This window comes from Callorhinus ursinus, unplaced genomic scaffold (genome assembly GCF_003265705.2).
Source record: "Callorhinus ursinus isolate GAN/ISIS: 27379988/994484 unplaced genomic scaffold, GSC_fseal_2.0 scaffold4, whole genome shotgun sequence".
Lineage (NCBI taxonomy): Eukaryota > Metazoa > Chordata > Mammalia > Carnivora > Otariidae > Callorhinus > Callorhinus ursinus.
In genome coordinates, this window is record NW_027397066.1 from 58,512,966 (window position 1) to 58,532,521 (window position 19,556).

Sequence of the window (19,556 nt, forward strand, 5' to 3'; positions counted from 1 at the left end):
GGTGGGGGGGATGGGTTAGCCTGGTGATGGGTATTAAAGAGGGCACGTACTGCGTGGAGCACTGGGTGTTATGAACAAACAATGAATCATGGAACACGACATCAAGAACTAATGATGTAATGTATGGTGATTAACATAACATAATAAAAAAAATAAAATGAATTTTCTAGAAAGACCAAAAGTAATCTGTAATAATCTACGGTACTGTGCACGAGGAAGACCTAATATATGTTCACATTTTTTTATATCATTTTTGTTTATAATTACATAACTCTCTGAAGAATGTTGCCTTGAAATCCATCCCACAAGTTGAAGAGGAAAGCTTCGGGAGACCCCTTCAAAGTGGAATATTTTAACTTCTTATACTTTCCCCAACCAAGTGCCCCCCAAGATATGTGATATTGTGACAAGCGTTTTGGAGAAGAGGAGCTTAAGGAAGAAGTTTTAATTAATTCTATTTGGCATCTCTGGGTCACAGGTTTCTTGTCAATCTGGTGAAGCGAAGGCCTGAACTTACAGATGAGGCGCTGAGGTCATTGCTTACAGCCTTCACGGACGTGGTGGTGAAGTGTTGCAAAGCTGAAGGGCCTGAAGCCTGCTTTAACGAAGAGGTAGTTCTATTTCTTTTCCGCTGAAATTCAGCGGGTATTCCTGGTCACACAAAATACAACAGAACTCCCAATAGGACCCTGCTTCCTCCCCAGAATGTCTCTGAGGCCTCTGAGAGCCCCGTGAGCTGGATGTCACCAGCATATTCCTCTGTGGAAGGACCCAGGCACTGTCTCCTTGGTAACAACACAGTGTAAGAAAAAGATGTCAGGAGAACCCAGGTTCTAATGCCAGTCATCTTGGTCATATAACTTAAACTGAACCGTACTACACCATCTGTAAATGAGGATGGCGATACTTATCCTTGAATTATACCTTTGGTCCATACTCTCCTGTTTTAATCCCTCGTTAGTTTAACAAAACAAATAGCCAAACTGATTTGCAAAGGAAATCATAATCAGCTCCAAAGGGAGGGGAGCAGGAAGGGTATTAGTCTGTGAAGTCTCTCAGGGGGTGGCTGTCTCACCTTCATGGCCTTGTAGCAGCATGCATGTGTAAAGTGAGGAGTTGGCGGGTGGGGGGGGGTGTGTGTAGTGAGGGGGAAGAGAGGACACGTGCTCCCTGAGTGTTCTCACTCCAGTGACTGGGTTCTCTCGCCAGCTTGTGGTGGTCCAGGGTTCTCAGGTATGTGTGAAGGCCAGCCTCAATGGATGGCTGCTTGGAAGTGCTCTTCACTGATTTCCAGCTTCCTTTCTCACCATTTCTTTCCCAGCAACTCTCACTTCACCCCAGACTCACACTTCACGCACACACACAAACTTGTGCCTCTCCTATCCTTCCTGCCTGGTCACAGACATGCACACTCACACACAGCCTTCATTCTGGCTGACAGCCCTCCACTTTTTCCAAGGGAGTGCTTAGTCTGTGGGAATTTTGTGTGTGTGTGTGTGTGTGTGTGTGTGTGTGTGTGTGTGTGTGTGTTTCAAATTATTAGCTTTTACAACATATATTTAAAGTAATTCGAGGGGCGCCTGGGTGGCTCAATTGTTAAGCGTCTGCCTTCGGCTCAGGTCATGCTCCAGGGTCCTGGGATCCAGGGAGGAGCTTGCTCCTCCCTCTCCCACTCCCCCTACTTGTATTCCCTCTCTTGCTGTGTCTCTCTTTGTCAAATAAATAAATACAATATTTTATTTATTTATTTATTTATTTATTTTTAAGATTTTATTTATTTATTTGACAGAGAGAGACAGCAAGAGCAGGAACACAAGCAGGGGGAGTGGCAGAGGGAGAAGCCAGCTCTCCGCTGAGCAGGGAGCCCGATGTGGGACTCAATCCCAGGACCCTGGGATCATGACCTGAGCCGAAGGCAGACGCTTAACGACTGAGCCACCCAAGCGCCCAATAAATACAATATTTTAAAAAATAAAGTAATTTGAGGTTATTAACCCATACCATATCTAGCATTTCCCTGAGTGAGTGTGTACATCGAGGCCATGGAAAGGGAAGGATGAAGTCACTGGCAGTTCATAAAAGGCACTTGAAGAAAGGATGTTCATGGTCTTCCTGTACAAGATGGGACTGCTGTAATTTTTCTTTCCAAAATTCAAGGCAACATGCATCTCGAAATTTAAATAATCATGTCTTAAATTTTTCTATGTGTTTTTCTTTCTTTTTTTTCCCTCTCAGGGCCCCAAAGTGACAGCCAAAAGCCAGGCAGCTTGAGAAATATAAAGTAAGACCCACCAAAGGTAATCCCTGCTATCTGAGCCAAATGCCAAATGTATGTCACACAAATATAGCTTGTGTGGCCACCCGGCCTTTTCCCTTCTGCTGCTTCAGTGTCTGTTTCTGGTTCATTTCACGTGCCTCGCACCCCACAGGTCCATCTTGGTCCTCTCATGTCTCTCTGGGTCTCTACCACTCTGTGTGGCGCGTTTGTGGTAGCACTTCTCTCACTGTTCAAGCAGCTTTCCGGGGAGCTGAAAGGTACCCAACCCTCTGCCTCTCTGCTACCGCCCTCAGCTGTCTGGACGAGAATGGAGAGGCAGTGGAAATCTGTGAATATTGATGGGGAGATGGGCAGACAGGCCTCAGTAAACCTGTCCTAAGAGTGTTGCCACAGCAGCGTGTTCATAAGTGAAAAGCTGTATGTTTGTGATTTCACAAAGCTACATGAAGGATGCTCTCTCCTCTGCAGTTTGGGTAAGACACACAAACTTTAGGAACAAAATGATGTTCAGCGTCTGGGAAGAGAGGCCTGGACTGCCACAGGGAGTAGGTTTGGATCTATAAGAAATACCACATACTTACCACTCACAGTTTTCTATATACATGACTTCCCATCACCCAAGTTATACGATTTCACAATCTTGTGTGGCATAAGATACTATTTTTTTCTTCCTAGGTTGTGGGGAAAAGAGAGGAACACCGGCTTACCTGCTTCCTATCTGGCCTGCGGTGGATTTTATTTTCTGAGAAGAACACAGTGAAAAGATTCTTCTGTAACCTTTACCTGAAACTGTGTTATTGTAGCAAGCAATAAACAAGATCATAAAGTTATTTCTCGAGGACTGATGTCATGTGTCAACTTGATAACAAAATCGATCAGTCAGGACACATTCATCCATCAGCATCATCAGCTCCTTGGCAAATGTACACCGCTACAGGGCGGGCAGGGCTCTGAAGCAGCAATGGTGTGGGCAGAATCCTCACAGATGCTTGTTCTTGCTGCTACTGGAAAGGACATGGGGAGCTGAGGCCAGGCAGCCCTCCTCCTACCGCAGCTCCTAGCATTACCTGCTGCCACTCAATGTTTTCAATGTACGAAACATCGTTTGAAGGACTTTTCGTGCATTATCTCATGGAAGACTAACAGCTCTAAAAGTAGATATCTTATCTTAAAAAGATTTATTTATTTCTTTGAAAGAGAGAGAGAATGAGCACAAGTGGGAGGGGCAGAGGGAGAGGGAGAAAGAGAATCCTCAAGCAGACTCCTCCCTGAGCACAGAGCCCAACGTGGGGCTTGACCCCCTGACCCTGAGATCACGGCCTGAGTCAAAACCAAGAGTTGGATGCTTAGCTGACTGCGCCACCTGCGCACCCTTGAAGTAGATATCATTTTAATTCCCATTTTGCAAACAGGGAACTTGAGTCTTGGGGAGATAAAGTCATCAGTTCAATGCCATACAACTGGTAATTGGCAGAACCAAGGTTTGCATTTGAGTCCTCTAATCCCAGAACAGTATTCTTGACGTCTGTACACCCTACCTCCTAGGTGTGGCCATGTTGGATGACTTATAAAATCTGTCATTCATGGAGAGGGAGGAGCACCCAAGGCATCAGAGACAATGGCTCCTTTCTCTTACTGTTCCAAGCTGTAATTGCTGTTAATGTTGGTGATGTACGTGCTTGTCGGTGATGGCTAAGGAGAGGGAGTTGGGGGTGGGGGGACCTGGGAAGCCAGGAAATGAAGGTTGGTCATGGGCTCATGGCCTGATTATCCTGTTTTCTAAACTTTTTAAAGTTCTTAGTGTTTCAATGTCTGAAATGGAAGACGATGACCATTTAGGAGATGATACATGAGAATAGTCACAGAGTTCTGTTGGCATAGCATTTACAGTGTAGTCTTTGGGATTTTTATTTATTTCATCAACAAATATTTATTATTAGGCTCCTACTGTGTGTCAGACATTGTGCATACAAACAAGAGCTGATTGGAGATGGTTCCCCATGGCAGGGGAGGAGGAGAGTAAACAAGCAATCACGTATGATGTCATAGGGGTAGAAAAAGTTCCGCTGCTATGGGAGCACATTGAACAGGCACTCAATCTAAGCTGAAGATGTAGGGGGAATCGTGGCGGGGGGAGCGGTGCATCAAATTCTTGCTGCCATTAACTTGCTGTACGGCCTCAGACAAGTTCCCTACAATCTAAGACCTCCATTTCTTTGTATAACATGAGAGAATAATCTCCACATCACAAAGGCTTCAGAGAAATGTGTTAAATTTGGGTACTATATAAAGTACCCAATACCATGGCCAGCAGATAATAGATGTTGATTTCATGAAGTTATTTTGTCCTTTTGCCATTTTCCAAACACTTCCATTTACTAATGAGGAGAACAGGAAGAAAGTTTCACTTATGTAATGGGTAATAAGTTTAGCAAACAGAAGTGAATCAGAACCCAGTTAGCTAATTCAGTTTGGTATCTAATAGTGGATTCTGCTATGTGTCCAATACTGTGCTAGGCACAGCAGATATGAAACCAGAGATCCAGGAACCTGCTGGGTTAAAATTAAAGCAGTCCCATATTGTACAGGGAGACAATGAACACCTTTTTATTTTTTTTAAGATTTTATTTATTTATTTGAAAAGAGCAAGAGAGAGCAAGCGAGAGAGAGAGAGAGCACAGAGGGTGAGGGAGAAGCAGACTCCCTGTTGAATGTGGGGTTCAATCCCAGGACCCTGAGATCATGGCCTGAGCTGTAGGCAGATGCTTACCTGAGTGAGCCACCCAGGCATCCAACACCCTTTCTTCAAGTGCCTTTTATGAACTGCCAGTGACTTCATCCCTCGCTTTCCACGGCCTCAATGTACACACTCACTCAGGTAAATGCTAGATATTGATGAATAGCCTCGAATCACAAGACTCTATAATCACAGAGGAAATTGCCCTACAACTCTCTACTGATGTGCCATATTAATAAACAACAGGTAACCAGTGTGATGGGAGGAAAGGAGGAGGAGGAATGGTTTATTAAAAAGATTTATTTTGCCTAGAGAAAAGAGGATTTGGAATGAGGGCACATCACACATACTCTGTATTGCTCAGACAGGACTCAAACCAATGACTAGAACGTACCAGAATTTAGTGGATGAGGAATTTTCTAGTACCGGTGATGATTCTAAGTGGGGTAGGCCTCATGGTACAATAATGTGCGCCACGACTGCACATGCACAAGCAATCCCCACCTGGGTTTTCTGTGGGATCTAGGGATCCAGTCCTGGTCTTTCTAAGGTTCCTGCAAACTCTGTTTCTATGACTCAGATAAGAATTAGGTTTGTGGTGAAATAATATTTATTAAAAATCATCACTGTGTCTTGTACATCTTCCATTTTTTATCTTAAAAAATGGTCAGTGTAAACTGACCTCTCACTCACTCTCACAGTGAACAAATTCCGTGCAGTCTTTTGAGTCTTATCAGAAAACCCATCCCCTTGCCTTTGTTTAAATAATCCTCACTACTTGTTTTTCCTCTGGTCTGAGATTCCACCTTTAGTCACTGATAAAGGACTTAACAACCTTTTACCTTTTCAAGAATCTCTTACTCTGGGATGAGAGTTCAAATAGGATGTAAACTTTGTCCTTTTTTTTTTTTTTTATAAAAAAAGGAATTAGTTTAGCACACATGCAATGGCTGGTTTTGTTTTGTTTTGTTTTGTTTTAAGTGTCAGCTCCAATCAATTAATAGTGGCTCTCTTGTGGCATTGAGTGGTGAATGATTCTAAGGCTGAGTCAAGGTTCAGAGAGAAAGAGGGCCGTGATCACTTAGTCATGTCTGCAGTGGGTGACAGTCTGGCAGCTCTCATCCAGAGGATTGGCCATCCCTAAAATAATAGGTCGAGTTCTAATTGTTCCGGGAGGCTCAGAGTAAAATCTCAGGGACACAGCTCTAAGAATGCATAAGAGAAGAGATGCTGAGCATTAGCACTGTTTGGAGGATCCTGAAAATGATGATGAAAAGCTGCCAAAGATAATTTTTCCTTTGTTGACCCTAGTTTTCCATCACACCTCATCCATATTCTTTTATTTTTAAAGATTTTATTTATTTATTTGAGAGAGAGAGAGTGAGAGAGAGAGAAAGCACACGAGGTGGGGGGAGGGTCAGAGGCAGAAGCAGATTCCCTGCCGAGCAGGGAGCCCGATGCGGGGCTCGATCCCGGGACTCCAGGATCATGACCTGAGCCGAAGGCAGTCGCTTAACCAACTGAGCCACCCAGGTGCCCCCTCATCCATATTCTTTATCATTAACCAATGTGTCCCAAACCTAAATAAGAACAGAATTGTCATTATTTTTCAGGAAGATATATCTTTCTCACTAGTAATATAAATATAAATAAATATATATATTTTTTCCTAGGAAACCAGAAATAAGAATATATGCGTAGCACAATCAAGCGATGGACTGCCAGCCTTAAATATTATCTGGTCCAAATCCTCCATATAGAAATAAGGAAACTCAGGATGTGAATTGTTAAAGTAGTAACCAGTCATCTCCTATTCCCAAAACTTTTGGACTTCACAATTTTCTTAGACTTTTGATTTAATCAGTAAGTACCTCTTTCCTCCCCTAGACCCCCAAACTGGGTGTTAGGTAAAGGTGACAATAGCTCAAGAATGTCGACACCTCAGTTTTCAGTACTAGCTCTTGGGTGGTGTGGGCTCCAAAGTTAGACAAACCTGAATTTCTACCTGTGAGTCCATGAACAAATTATATGATCCTGAGTCTGTAGTTGTGTGAGTCCATGAGCAAATTATATGATCCCGAGTCTGTAGTTGTTATTGAGCATTTTTTAATTAAGTTTTTTATTTTAATTCCAGTATAGGTAACATACAGTATTATATTAGTTTCAGGTACACAATACAGTGATTCAACAATTCTATACATCACCCAGTGCTCGTCGTGGCAAGTGTACTCTTAATCCCCTTCACTTATTTCACCCATCTCCCACCCACCTCCGCTCTGGTAACTATCAGTTTGTTCTCTAGAACCTGTTTCTTGGTTTGTCTCTCTTTTTTTTCCTTTGTTTGTTTTGTTTCTTAAATTCCACATGAATGAAATCATACAGTATTTGTATTTCTCTGACTGACTTACTTTGCTTAGCGTTATACTCTCTAGCTCCATCCATATAGCAAAATTTCATTCTTTTTTATGGTTGAATAATATCCTATTGTATATATACACCATTTTTCTCTATCCATTCATCAGTTGATGGACACTCAGGCATAATTTGGCTATTGTAAATGATGCTGCAATAAACAGAGGGAGGCATTTATCCCTCTGAATTAGTGTTTCTGTATTTTTTGGAGAAACACCCAGTTGTGTGATTACTGGATCACAGTGTAGTTCTATTTTTAATTTTTTGAGGAAGCTCCATACCATTGTCCACAGTGGTTGTACCAGTTTGCATTCCCAACAGGGCATGAGTTTTTCTCCACATTCTCGCCAATCTTGTTTCTTGTGTTTTTGATTTTAGCCATTCTGACGTGTGTGAGATGAGATCTCATTGTAGTTTTGATTATCATTTCCCTGATGATAAGTGATATTGAGCATCATTACATGTGTCTGTTGGCCAGATGTCTTCTTTAGAGAAATGTCTGTTTATGTCTTCTCCCCATTTTTTAATTGGACTATTTGTTTTTTGGGTTGTTGAGTTGTATCATTCTTTACATATTTTGGATACTAACCCTTCATCAGATATGTCATTTGCAAATGTCTTCTCCCATTCAGTGTGTTTCCTTTTAGTTTTGCTGATTGTTTCCTCACTGTGCAGAAGCTTTTTATTTTGACATAGTTCCAATAGTTTATTTTTGCTTTTATTTCCCTTGCCTCAGGAGACATATCTAGAAAAATGTTGCTATGGCCAATGTCAGAGAACTTACTGCCTGTGCTCTTTTCTAGGATTTTTATGGTTTCAGATCTCACATTTAGGTCTTTAATCCATTTTGAGTTTATTTTTGTGTATAGTGTAAGAGAGTGGTCTAGTTTCATTCTTTTGCACGTAGCTGTCCAGTTTTCCCAACACCATTTGTTGAAGAGACTCCTTTTCCCACTGCATACGCTTTCCTCCTTTGTAGAAGATTAATTGGCCACATAATTGTGGGCTTATTTCTGTGTTTTCTATTATGTTTCATTGATCTGTGTGTCTATTTTTGTGCCAGTTCCATACTGTCTTGATTACTACAGCTTTGTAGTATAGCTTGAAATCAGGACTTGTGATACCTCCAGTTTTGTTTTTTCTTTTTCAAGATTGGTTTGACTATTCAGGTTCTTTTATGGTTTCATATGAGTTTTAGGATTGTTTGTTCTAGTTCTGTGAAAAAGGCTGTTTAATAATGATTGCATTCAATGTATAGATTACTTTGGGTACTAAAGACATTTTAACAATATTTGCTCTTCTAATCCATGAGCATGGAACGTCTTTCCATTTCTTTGTGTCATCTTCAGTTTGTTTCATCAATGTTTTATAGTTTTCAGAGTACAGGTCTTTTACCTCTTTGGTTAAGTTTACTCTAGGTATTTTATTATTTTTGGTGCAGTTGTAAATAAGATTATTTTCTCAATTTATCTCTCTTCTGTTTCATTATTAATGTATAGAAATGCAGTAGAATTCTATACATTGATTTTGTATCCTGTGACTTTACGGAATTCATTTGTCAGTTCTATAGTTTTTTTGGTATAGTCTTTAGGATTTTCTATATATAGTAGCATGTCATCTGCAAATAGTGAAAATTTAACTTCTTCCTTACCAATTTGGATGATTTTATTTCTTTTTGTTTTCTGATGGCTGTGGCTAGGACTTCCAGTACTGTGTTGAATAAAAGTGGTGAGAGTGGACATACTTGTCTTGTTCCTGACCTGAGGGGAAAAGCTCTCAGTTTTTCCCCATTGAATATTGTGTTCACTGTGGGTTTTTCATATAAGGCCTTTATTATAATGAGGTATGTTCCCTATAAACCTACTCTGTTGAGGGATTTTATCATGAATGGATACTGTACTTTGTCAAATGCTTTTTCTGCATCTATTGAAATGATCATATGGTTTTTATCCTTTCTCTTGTTAATGTGACGTATCATGTTGATTGATTTGCAAATATTGAACCACTCTGGTGTCCTGGGAATAAATCCTACTTGATTGTGGTGTATGATTCTTTAAATGTATTGTTTGATTCAGTTTGCTAGTATTTTGTTGATGATTTTGGTATCTATGTTCATCAGAGATATTGGCCTCTAGTTCTCTTTTTTTGTGGTGTCTTTCTCTGGTTTTGGTGTTGATAAGGAAAATCTGTGTCCTAAGATGGCCAACCGAACCAGCAAGAGAGAGTCCCAGTCCTTGCCCTGGGGCTCTTCCGGGTTCTTCTCTCTGCTCTGCTTCCCGCGTGCACCAATCTGGGTTCTTCTCCCTGCCCCACTTCGTGAACACGCCAATGCGCCAAAAGTGCCAGGGTGCAGAAGTAGAAGTGTATAAATTGCCCCCTTTGTATATGCTCGGGGCTCAGACCTTTGGAGACCACTCTCCTCTGAGCCCACTGGCATTAAATAAACCTCCTATCCTCCGAGATCTCTGAGTGCCACTTGTTTCTTCTGTCGGGCGATCCAGTCCAGGTCCCATAACATTTGGTTCCCTGACTGGGAAACCCAACCACGCTGGCCCATTGTTGCAACCAGTTTGGGGGCAAGGGCGAGGCGGTGATGGAAGGTGGGATCATAACGGAGAAGGCACGTCCTGCCTAATTTTCAGCAGTCTCCCACCCCGGTCGCCTAGGGCTGGCCCTGCTCCGCTGTTCCCACCAGACTCAAGGAAACTTGGCAGGTGAGGACCTGGTCCCGATGTCGGGTTCCAGTAAGGCCTGGGGCCCCAGGACCCAGACAGGCCCACCCCCACTGGGGTGGAAGGGGAGCCTGATCACCTCCCAGAGACCTCTTAGAGGTCTCACAGGTAGGGATTCCCAGGGAGGGAATGTAATAACTTCTGCGGTGTGAATGTGTGCATGGATGTGCAGCCCGACCTGGCTTGCTCAAGCTGACTGATTCTGTGACTCCACGGGCAGGCACCCTTAAGGTCCCCAGAAGCCTATGGAGTCTGAGTGGGCCCGTCTGTGATTCCGTGGTGAACGGCATACGGTATATGGCAACATCAGAATAGTTTCCGATTGTAAGTCACAACGCTGAGACCACTACGGCTAAGCCTCACCTAAGCTCCTTCAGGACACGGCCAGACAGGCATTTGATTGGTCCCCTCATCTCAGGAGGCACTCCCCCCCCTTTGTCTGTCTTTGCAACCACAGCATACAGGGACATCACCATGGGGTCAGGGCAGAGTAAAACCTACAGTTCTAGAGACCATGATCAAAAATTTCAAGACGGGGTTTTTGGGAGACTATCGAGTCAGGATGAACCCCAGCAAGTTGAGAACCCTATGTGAATTAGAATGGCCCACCTTTGATGTCGGGTGGCCTTCAGAAGGGACATTGGATGGATCAAGTATGGTGAGTCATTAACAGGAGAACCAGGACACCCTGACCAGTTTCCATACATTGATTCCTGGCTAGGAACTGCTCAGACCCTTCCCCCAGGGTGCGATTCACTTGCAATAGGCAGGGACAGGCCAGGGTCTTAATCGCCTCATCCAAGCGACCTAAAGAAAATCAACAAAAGCCCCAGTCTCCACAAATCCTAGCTGGAGATCCTGAGAACAAACCGAACCTGCCCCCACCATACATACCCCCAAGACCGTCTATACCTGGCCCTTTAGCTCCAGACACTGTGCCGCCATAGGTTTCACTGGCGCTCCCAGGCCCAAAGGATCCACTTTCTCCAGAACCAGCGCCAGGCTGCACCCCAGGCTGGGTGCAAGTGCCCTCCAAATGCTGGTAGGAGAGACGCGGGAACCCGAGGGGCGCAATGAAGACGGGTCGGTCCAACCCGGCCGTTCCACTATATATTATCAACCCGTCTCCACCACCTAACTCCTCAACTGGAAACATAACACCCCATCCTACTCTGAGAAACCACAGGCCATGGTAGACAGGATATACACTCCATTTGACTCCGAGGCACAGGAAAGTCAACAGATGGTAAACACCTCCTTTGTGGCTCAGGCTGCTCCAGACATCAGAAAAATACTTCAGAAACTAGAGGGTTTTGCCAAGATGAACATCACCCAACTAAGAGAGATGGCCAATAAGGTCTACATGAACAGGGAGGTCTCAGCCGAGTAGGAAGCTGACAAAAAGATGAAAAAGCAAGTCAGCCTCCTTGCCGCCGCCCTGAAAGAAAAGGACAACACAAACACGGGGAAACCCCAACCACCAAAAGGGGGGAAGCCCAGAGCCCCCTTGGCAAGGGATCAATGTGCCTACTGTAAAAAGAAAGGACATTGGAAAAACGAATGTCCAGCCAATACAAGGAAGAACCCCAAGAGGAGGACCTCACAGGCCTTGCGGGAATGGACTCAGACTGAGGGGGACCGGGCTCTTTCCTCCTTGGCCCCCATGAGCCCATGTTCAGAATGAAGGTGGGGGCCAACCAGTGACTTTTATGGTTGAGCGCTCTGTTGTCACCTCCCCGGTGGCCCCTTTCAGCAAAAGGACTGCGACCATCCTTGGGGCCACTGGGACGCGAGCGATACAACAGCCCTTTTGCCAAGCTCGCCAGTGTAAACTCGGGGGCCACAAGGTCTGACACGAATTCCTTTATCTGTCTGAATACCCCATCCCTCTCCTGGGCTGAGACATACTCTCCAAGCTTAGGGCTCAGATAACCTTTGAGCCCACTGGACACACTAGCCTCTGACTGAACCCAAGGCAAGAGGAGATGGGGTCTCTGAACAGGTCTGGCCAAATTGCCTGAGCCCAGTCATGTGTGAAATGCTTCAGAACACTTGATGGAGACAAAGCAGAGCAACCAAAATTGAGATCATGAGACAGGCCTGAGGGTCTGGAATTTGCGGAGGTCGGAGGACCTGTGGGTCAAGTTGGCCTTCTCCAACAAGGCAAGATCTCCTGCTGTTTAGGTTCTTAAGCTTTACAGAGCACCTTTCCCTGTCATCTCTGGGTGGTGGGAGGTTGGGGCGAGCATCCCCCAGAGATGGGACAGGTCTCAGGTAGGGAGACGCAGGGGACACTGGCTCTTCTGGAGAGGACTGGGGCAAGGAAGTCGAGGAAGGAACCCTACTAAAATGAAAACAGAGAAGAGGTGAGATCAAAAGCCAAGCTACTACACTGTTCAAAGGCAGATTCCGGTTGTCTCTCTGGGGTAGGGCTGACATTGGAGAGTTAAACAAGATACCCCAGGCCATACAGATCCTGCTGGTCCACTGGCCGCACTCTGAACAGGAAGGCTTAGACATTGTTTCCAAAATTCCTTTATAAGAGTCACCTGGGAGGACCTTGTTAAAAAGGCAACTATTTGGGGGATGGGGTAGCCAGGTAATGGGTATTACGGAGGGCATGTGTTGTGATGAGCACTGGGTGTAATACTATCCGGCCTATGCAAACCCACTGAATCAAAATGGGTGGGATGGAGGGAATATCCCAGAAGCTCTGTGTTTAAAAAGCAACCCCCTGGGGCACCTAAGTGGCTCAGGAAAAAACAACAAAACATGGATGACCTCCTCCTCACCAGTGACACACAAGAAGACTGCACCAAAGGCACCAAGGCCCTCCTACAGCTCCTGTCAGACTCAGGATACCAAGCCTCATGGAAGAAGGCACAAATCTGCCAGCAACAGTTCCGATACCTTGGTTTCCTCCTCACCCAAGGGAAAAGAACTAGGGCCGGAGAGGAGGAAAAAGGTCATCATCTCCCTGCCACAGCCCCAGACAAAAAGGGGCCTACGAGAATTCCTGGGGGCTTCAGGATTCTGCAGCATCTGGATCCCTGGGTTCTCGGCAAGAGCAAGACTGCTTTATGATCTCTTAGGGGTAGCAGATCGAGAACCCCCTGCCTGGACTGAAAAGGAAAAAATAGTGCTCAGGGTACTCACCCAGACTGTTGGGCCCTGGCAACAGCCAGTTGCTTACCTGTCAAAGAAGCTGGATCCCGTGGCAGCGGGATGGCCACCATGCTTCAGGGCACTGGCAGTCACAGTCCTACTCATCAAGGAGGCGGACAAACTTACCCTGGGGCAAGAACTTAACTTCAAGTTCCCTCATGCATTTGTGTTCCTCATGAACGCACGGGGACACCGCTTCCTTTCCAACTCTGGGCTAGCGTAATACCCAGGGCTCCTCTACGAAAACCCGCGGGTCACCCTCGAAACAGTAAGGACATTAAATCCAGCACCTTTCTCCCCACGGAAAAGGGAGAATAAGACATAACTGCTCCGAGGTGACTGATGAAGTCTACGTGAGCCGTCCAGATCTGTGGGATCAAGCCATAAAGAATCCAGAGCTCACGCTGTTCAGCGATGGCAGCAGTTACCTACAAGAGGGTGCCCGGAAAGCAGGTTATGCCATAACCACAACCACTGAAGTCCTAGAAGCTAAGGCATTACTAGCTGGATGGTCAGCTCTACGGACTGAATTATATGCCTTAGTCCGAGTCCTCACCCTCGGTGAAGGCAAGCGAGTCAACATCTTTACTGATTCTCGGTACACCTTTGCTACTGTACATACACATGGAGCCATCTACAAGGAAAGGGGCCTCCTAACCCAGCAGGAAAAGCTATCAAGAACAATGAGATACTGAGACTCCTCGAAGCCGTGTGGCTTCCAAAGGAAGTAGCAATCCTGCACTGTAAGGGACACCAGAAAGGAGACGACCCCATAGCGCGGGGAAATCGTCTGGCAGATGAGGCAGCCAAGACTGCAGCCAGTGTGGACATAGACAGAGCCCCTTCCCTCACCATGGCCCTGGAAGAAGTCCCTCTGCCCAGTTACACTAAAAAGGAAAAGGAATGTGCCAGGGGTTAGTGGGTTACCCTGACTGAAAAGGGATGGTAGGTGATGCCAGACGGGCGCATCTTTGTTCCAACAGGAACTGGAGGACATCTAGTCAAGGAATACCATCAACTCACTCATCTGGGAAAAACTGCATTAGAGGCCCTTCTCAAGAAGCACTACTAGATCAGTCAGCTGCCAGCACTATGCCGAGCAACGAGTGAACGATGCATAACATGTGCTAAAAATAATGCTTGGTCTGCACCATGGCCCCCACCAGGTGTCCAGAGGATGGAAGCAACCCCCTTCGAAGATCTAGAGGTAGCCTTCACAGATGTGCAGCTGAGCAGGGGGTTCAAATATCTCCTAGTAATAGCATTCACATACTCTGGGTGGGTCAAAGCCTTCCCAACCAGGATGGAGCAAAGCTGGGAAGTAGCTAAAGTCCTCTTGCGGGAGATCATGCCCCGGTTCAGCCTGCCATTAACAATCCATAGTGACAATGGACCCACATTTGTGGCAGACATTGTACAGGTCTTGACCTCTCAACATCACCTGGAGACTCCACACCGCTTACCGGCCCCAAAGTTCAGGGAAAGTAGAGTGAATGAATCTCACCCTCAAGGGAATCTTAGCAAAGTTTTGTGAGGAGACTAACCTCCCATGGCTGGATCTACTACCCCTAGCTCTCCTGTGTGCTTGCTGCACACCCAGGACATCAGGTTTCTCCCCATTCGAATTCATATATGGACAGCCTCCCCTGTGCTTGGGAAGCCTTCCAGGAAACTTGCATCAGGTTGGAGATAAAGGGATAAAGGAGCAGCTTCAGGCCCTGGGGGCCACCCTAAAGAAATTACAAAAGTATACCTTTGAGAGGGCCCCATCTCCTTAGGGTCTCAGGTATACTTCCAGACAGGGGACTCAGTTTGGGTCAAAGACTGGAAGAAAGAAGAAAGCTCATCATTAGGACGAGGAGCTGTGCCAGTGGAGAGTCTGGCCAGACTTCACGAACCCACTCTGGCTTCACCTTCAATGAGACCCCACTGACTGATGGACCTGCTCACCATCGTCCCTGGCTCTCATCAGCATGATTTCCCTCATCTTGGGAGTTGGACTCTACACTGTTGCCCCTCCTGACTGGACTTTCCCCCAGAGGCTTCTACCTAAGGTCATAGATCCCACTTTTACTGGCCCTCTGCTGTCTACTCCTGAGCACATTTCACCATGGTTTTCCTGGCCCCAGTCAGTCCTGGTCTTCTGCTACCTGGTGTGCTGTTAAGTTTACGATTAAGTCCATGTTTGTCCCACAACTTGCAGTCAACCCTCAGAGTCAAACTAGGTTTGAATGATGTCCTCTAAACTAGGTGTTTAAAGGGGCATCAAAAGGAGGAATGATAAGGAAAATCTGTCCTAAGATGGCCGACCAAGCCAGAGAGAGAGTCCCAGTCCTTGTCCCGGGGCTCTTCCGGGTTCTTCTCCCTGCTCTGCTTCCTTTTTTTTTTTTTTTTTTAAGATTTTACTTATTTGACACGGAGAGACACACAGAGAGGGAACACAAGCAGGAGGAGTGGAAGAGGGAGAAGCAGGCTTCCCGTGGAGCAGGGAGCCCAATGCGGGGCTCGATCCCAGGACCCTGGATCATGACCTGAGCCGAAGGCAGACGCTTAAGGACTGAGCCACCCAGGCGCCCCCTTGCTCTGCTTCCTGCACGCACCAGTCTGGGTTCTTCTCCCTGCCCTGCTTCGCTCACACTCCAAAAGTGCCAAGTATGTGGAAGTAGAAGAATATAAATTTGTCCCCTTTGTTTGTGCTTGGGGCTCAGACCTTTGGAGACCACTCTCTTCTGAGCCTGCTAGCATTAAATAAGCCTCCTATCCTCCGAGTGCCCCTTGGTTCTTCTTTCGGGCGATCCAGTCCAGGTTCCATAACAGTATCAGGGTAGTGCTGGCCTCATAAAATGATTTTGGAACTTTTCCTTCCTCTTCTATTTTTTGGAGTAGCTTGAGGAGAATATGACTAAGGAGCAGGTGCGGCTAGGTAGGGAGAAATAGGCTCTCCAAAAATCCCAGAAATGCTGAGGCACAGTGAAATCAGAGATAAGGGAACAAACCAGACCACGCTGCCGGGGGCGTCAGAGATGGGGTCTTTTTATGGCAGTCACATTGTGACCAATAAAGAGTAACCAGACCCCAAAGTAGAAGTAAGCTATTAAAGATGTTATCACCAGTCCTTACTCAAACCAAGACATCACAAGAATGTTAAGGTAAGGGGCGCCTGGGTGGCTCAGTTGGTTAAGCGACTGCCTTCGGCTCAGGTCATGATCCTGGAGTCCTGGGATCCAGTCCCACATCAGGCTCCCTGCTCAGCGGGGAGTCTGCTTCTCCCTCTGACCCTCTTCCCTCTCGTGCTCTCTATCTCTCATTCCCTCTCTCTCAAATAAATAAATAAATAAATAAATAAATAAAAATCTTTAAAGAAAAAAAAAAGAATGTTAAGGTAATAAGAATGTCGGTGGAGGCCCATGTTGGCAACCCTGTCAGGACCCCTCCCACTCCTGAGGGTTTTTTCTGTATCTTTACTTAAAACTCTATTGCTTTGCTCACTTTCCTTTGTCCATGCGATTGATTCTTGTACTCTGTGAGACAAGAACCTAGTCCTCCTGCTTCAAATAGGTATTAACTCTTCTCTAAATGTTTGGTAGAATTTGCCTGTGAAGCCATCCGGCCCTGGACTTCTGTTTGTCGGGAGTTTTTGGTTACTGATTCAATGTCATCGCTGGTAATTGGTCTGCTCAAATTTTCTGTTTCTTCCTGTTTCCAACATGGCAGGGTGATCCAAGTGCTTCAGGTCTGCCTATTTTCTGAAGTCCCAGGCTACTGTAACAAACACGACCCCCAAGTGTCTCCCATTGAGGATACCATGGTCGGCATGCTGGAATCAGCCCTTGCAAGGTGTCCAGCTTTGTCAAGGCTCCCAGGTATCTCTTAGTGAAGGATATTCCCATAGCCCAACAAGCTACGGCCTTGCAAAGCAGTCCAGACTCCTCCACCTGTACCCCATAGACAGGCTGCATGGTGTGTTCCCAAGCCTCCCCAGAACTTGAGGCTCCCAAGTGCTGCTTTTGGCTGGCTTCTCAGTCCTGTGGGTAGGCCCTGACCTGGCAAGGCAAATCCAGGTCCTCTGGGTCTGCCTCAGATATAAGCCTCAAGAGCTACATGCACTTGGAAGTGATTCCTGGTTGCCTATGCTGGGTCATCGAAAAAGTTCATTCCTTGAATTGAGAGGTGAAAAGGCCCAATTTCATTGTCAACTCCCATTTCTCATAGAGCGCCTTCAGCACCAGGGGTCGCTTCATCTGCACATTTGCATCCTGATGTCTTCACTGGTCCAGCAGCTCCATGTCATCCCCATGTCTGACTTTGAGTTTCATGATGCTCTCAATCTCATACAGCTACTGGGCCAAGAGGCTGCCCATGCACTTGTCTCGGTTCACCCTCGCCAGTGCTGCTTTATGGCCTTTCGACAGACTGCACAAAGTATTCCTGGCCTGTTCCAGAACTCAAGTCTTCCAGGTGCCACTTTTAGGTGGCTACCTAGTATGGAGGACAGGCCTATATGATCCTGAATCTTAATTTCTTATTCAAGAAAGAAGAATATTGTTGTCTAAAAATAGTCATATAAAGCACCAGCCTCACAATAAACACTCAATAAGTTAGGTACCATTTCCTTGGGTTTGCTCCCAAGGCCTATGCACCCCCCACCCCTGGGACTTGAAAATGTGCCCAGCACTGGAACCAGGGCTTTAACCATTTATCTGAATTTGTGGTAGTACATGTTTACCTTCCCTCCTGCCACTTCAGAACTTTGTCCGTGTCAACAGGCATTCCCAGGAAATGAGATCTGTACCAAAGGTGCTTATTGATTACTACAAGGCCTACATGGTATAATCTTGAAAAAAACAAGTAGATTGACATGACACATTTTAAAATCCAGTATTCATTAATGAATGCCATCCATTAGCAATATTTCTCCATTGTCATGAATTTCTTCAATTTTATCAGGGTCGTACTGGCCTAGAAAAAATATTCACCAGGAAAAGGTTAATTATTAATAGTAATTCCTTGAAAAGAGTATAAAAAGGATTCTTCAGTTCTTTCAGATGATAGAGCACCTTCTTTAAAGGTTCATCTGGAACAATGAAGACTCTTAGACCCATATGTTTTCTTGTTTTCTTCAGCTACGTTCAATGTCAAACTCTTCTGAGAAGTTTACTAGCTGCAGGTAGGGATCCTGTTTACAATCTATACATCCCATGTGCCAGGACATAAGGCATGATGACTACTAAAATATATATTAAAATATAAGGAAAGGCTTATCTTCCTCAGTGCTCATCATTGTCAACAGAGTCATTGGAAATTGCTAGAAATTAATTTGTGGAAGGGATGCAGAAAGAGAGCTAATATATTGAGGCAACACACAGAGGAAGATCTCGCTTTAGCCTTACTTCACTCTAGGTGAGGGAAAGATACATTTCAAACTTGTGTTTGAAATTGGGTAAATGATTCTGGATAAAGCAACTGTGTTTATAGTAGCAGGAATAATATTATGAGCTACATTCTTCAGGACCTATTCTGTGCTAGGTGCTGTGCTCGGCGCTACACATGTATGTTTCCATTTAATCCTAACAACTATCCAATGTGGTAGAGTTTATTTAATTTTTCTAGGTAGAGAACCAGAAACTTTGAGAGCTTAAGCTATTTTCCCAAGGCCACATTCAGTATCAGAGCTAGAAATTGAACTCAGAGTAACTGACTCCAAAGCCTTTACCCGTATCAGAGATGATAATAGTTTCTTTATTTAATAGAAAGCAGCTCAGCTCTCTAGAAGCTGTTAGTATAAGAAGATACTGTTTTCAATAGAGAACACTTGTGTGTGTGTGTGTGTGTGTGTGTGTGTGTGTGGTGAGTGGAGGTGTTAAGAAAGATAAAGTTGATGAGTAAATCCAGAATGGGTGAGATATTGTCTTTGCCAAATGAAGCCTGGCAAAGTGCTAATGTTTATACGTCTGTTCCCAATGTTAAACTTTAATTTTCTTAGTATTCCTTGGATATGCTAGTAACTTCTAATATAAAGAGTTAAATAACCAAATCATGTTAATTAATTCAGGTGTGTCAACACAAGTACATGCAACTTATCTGTGGGCTAATGACAGATATCAAGTACACAATATATTTGAATAGAAATAAGTCATTCACAGAATGTAGTTTAAACACAAGTGAAGATAAGTCTGGTAAAATTTGTTTTAATTTTTGATGGCAAATAAAAAAGATCTGAAAATTTATAAGT

The 19,556-nt window shown here is 44.9% G+C and overlaps 2 protein-coding genes across 4 annotated transcripts in view; both read left to right on the top strand.

Annotated features, from left to right (window-relative positions):
- Nucleotides 1-3,116, top strand: part of AFM (afamin) — a 24,170-nt gene extending 21,054 nt beyond the window's left edge. Inside the window, exons 13-15 of one of the 2 annotated variants that reach the window (XM_073891786.1) lie at nt 479-611; nt 2,236-2,281; nt 2,954-3,116. In XM_073891786.1, coding sequence (XP_073747887.1) covers nt 479-611; nt 2,236-2,271 — 169 coding nt within the window. In that variant the 3' untranslated portion in view covers nt 2,272-2,281; nt 2,954-3,116. Of the gene's footprint in view, nt 1-478; nt 612-2,235; nt 2,298-2,953 lie in introns of both variants that reach the window. The other variant, XM_073891785.1, reaches the window with a different exon arrangement.
- A 15,265-nt stretch (nt 3,117-18,381) lies between these two features.
- Nucleotides 18,382-19,556, top strand: part of LOC112835512 (alpha-fetoprotein-like) — a 58,689-nt gene continuing 57,514 nt past the window's right edge. For both annotated transcript variants that reach the window (XM_073891783.1, XM_025886985.2), the window contains exon 1: nt 18,382-18,491. In XM_073891783.1, the coding sequence (XP_073747884.1) occupies nt 18,407-18,491 (85 nt within the window). In that variant the 5' untranslated portion in view covers nt 18,382-18,406. The remainder of the gene's footprint in view (nt 18,492-19,556) is intronic.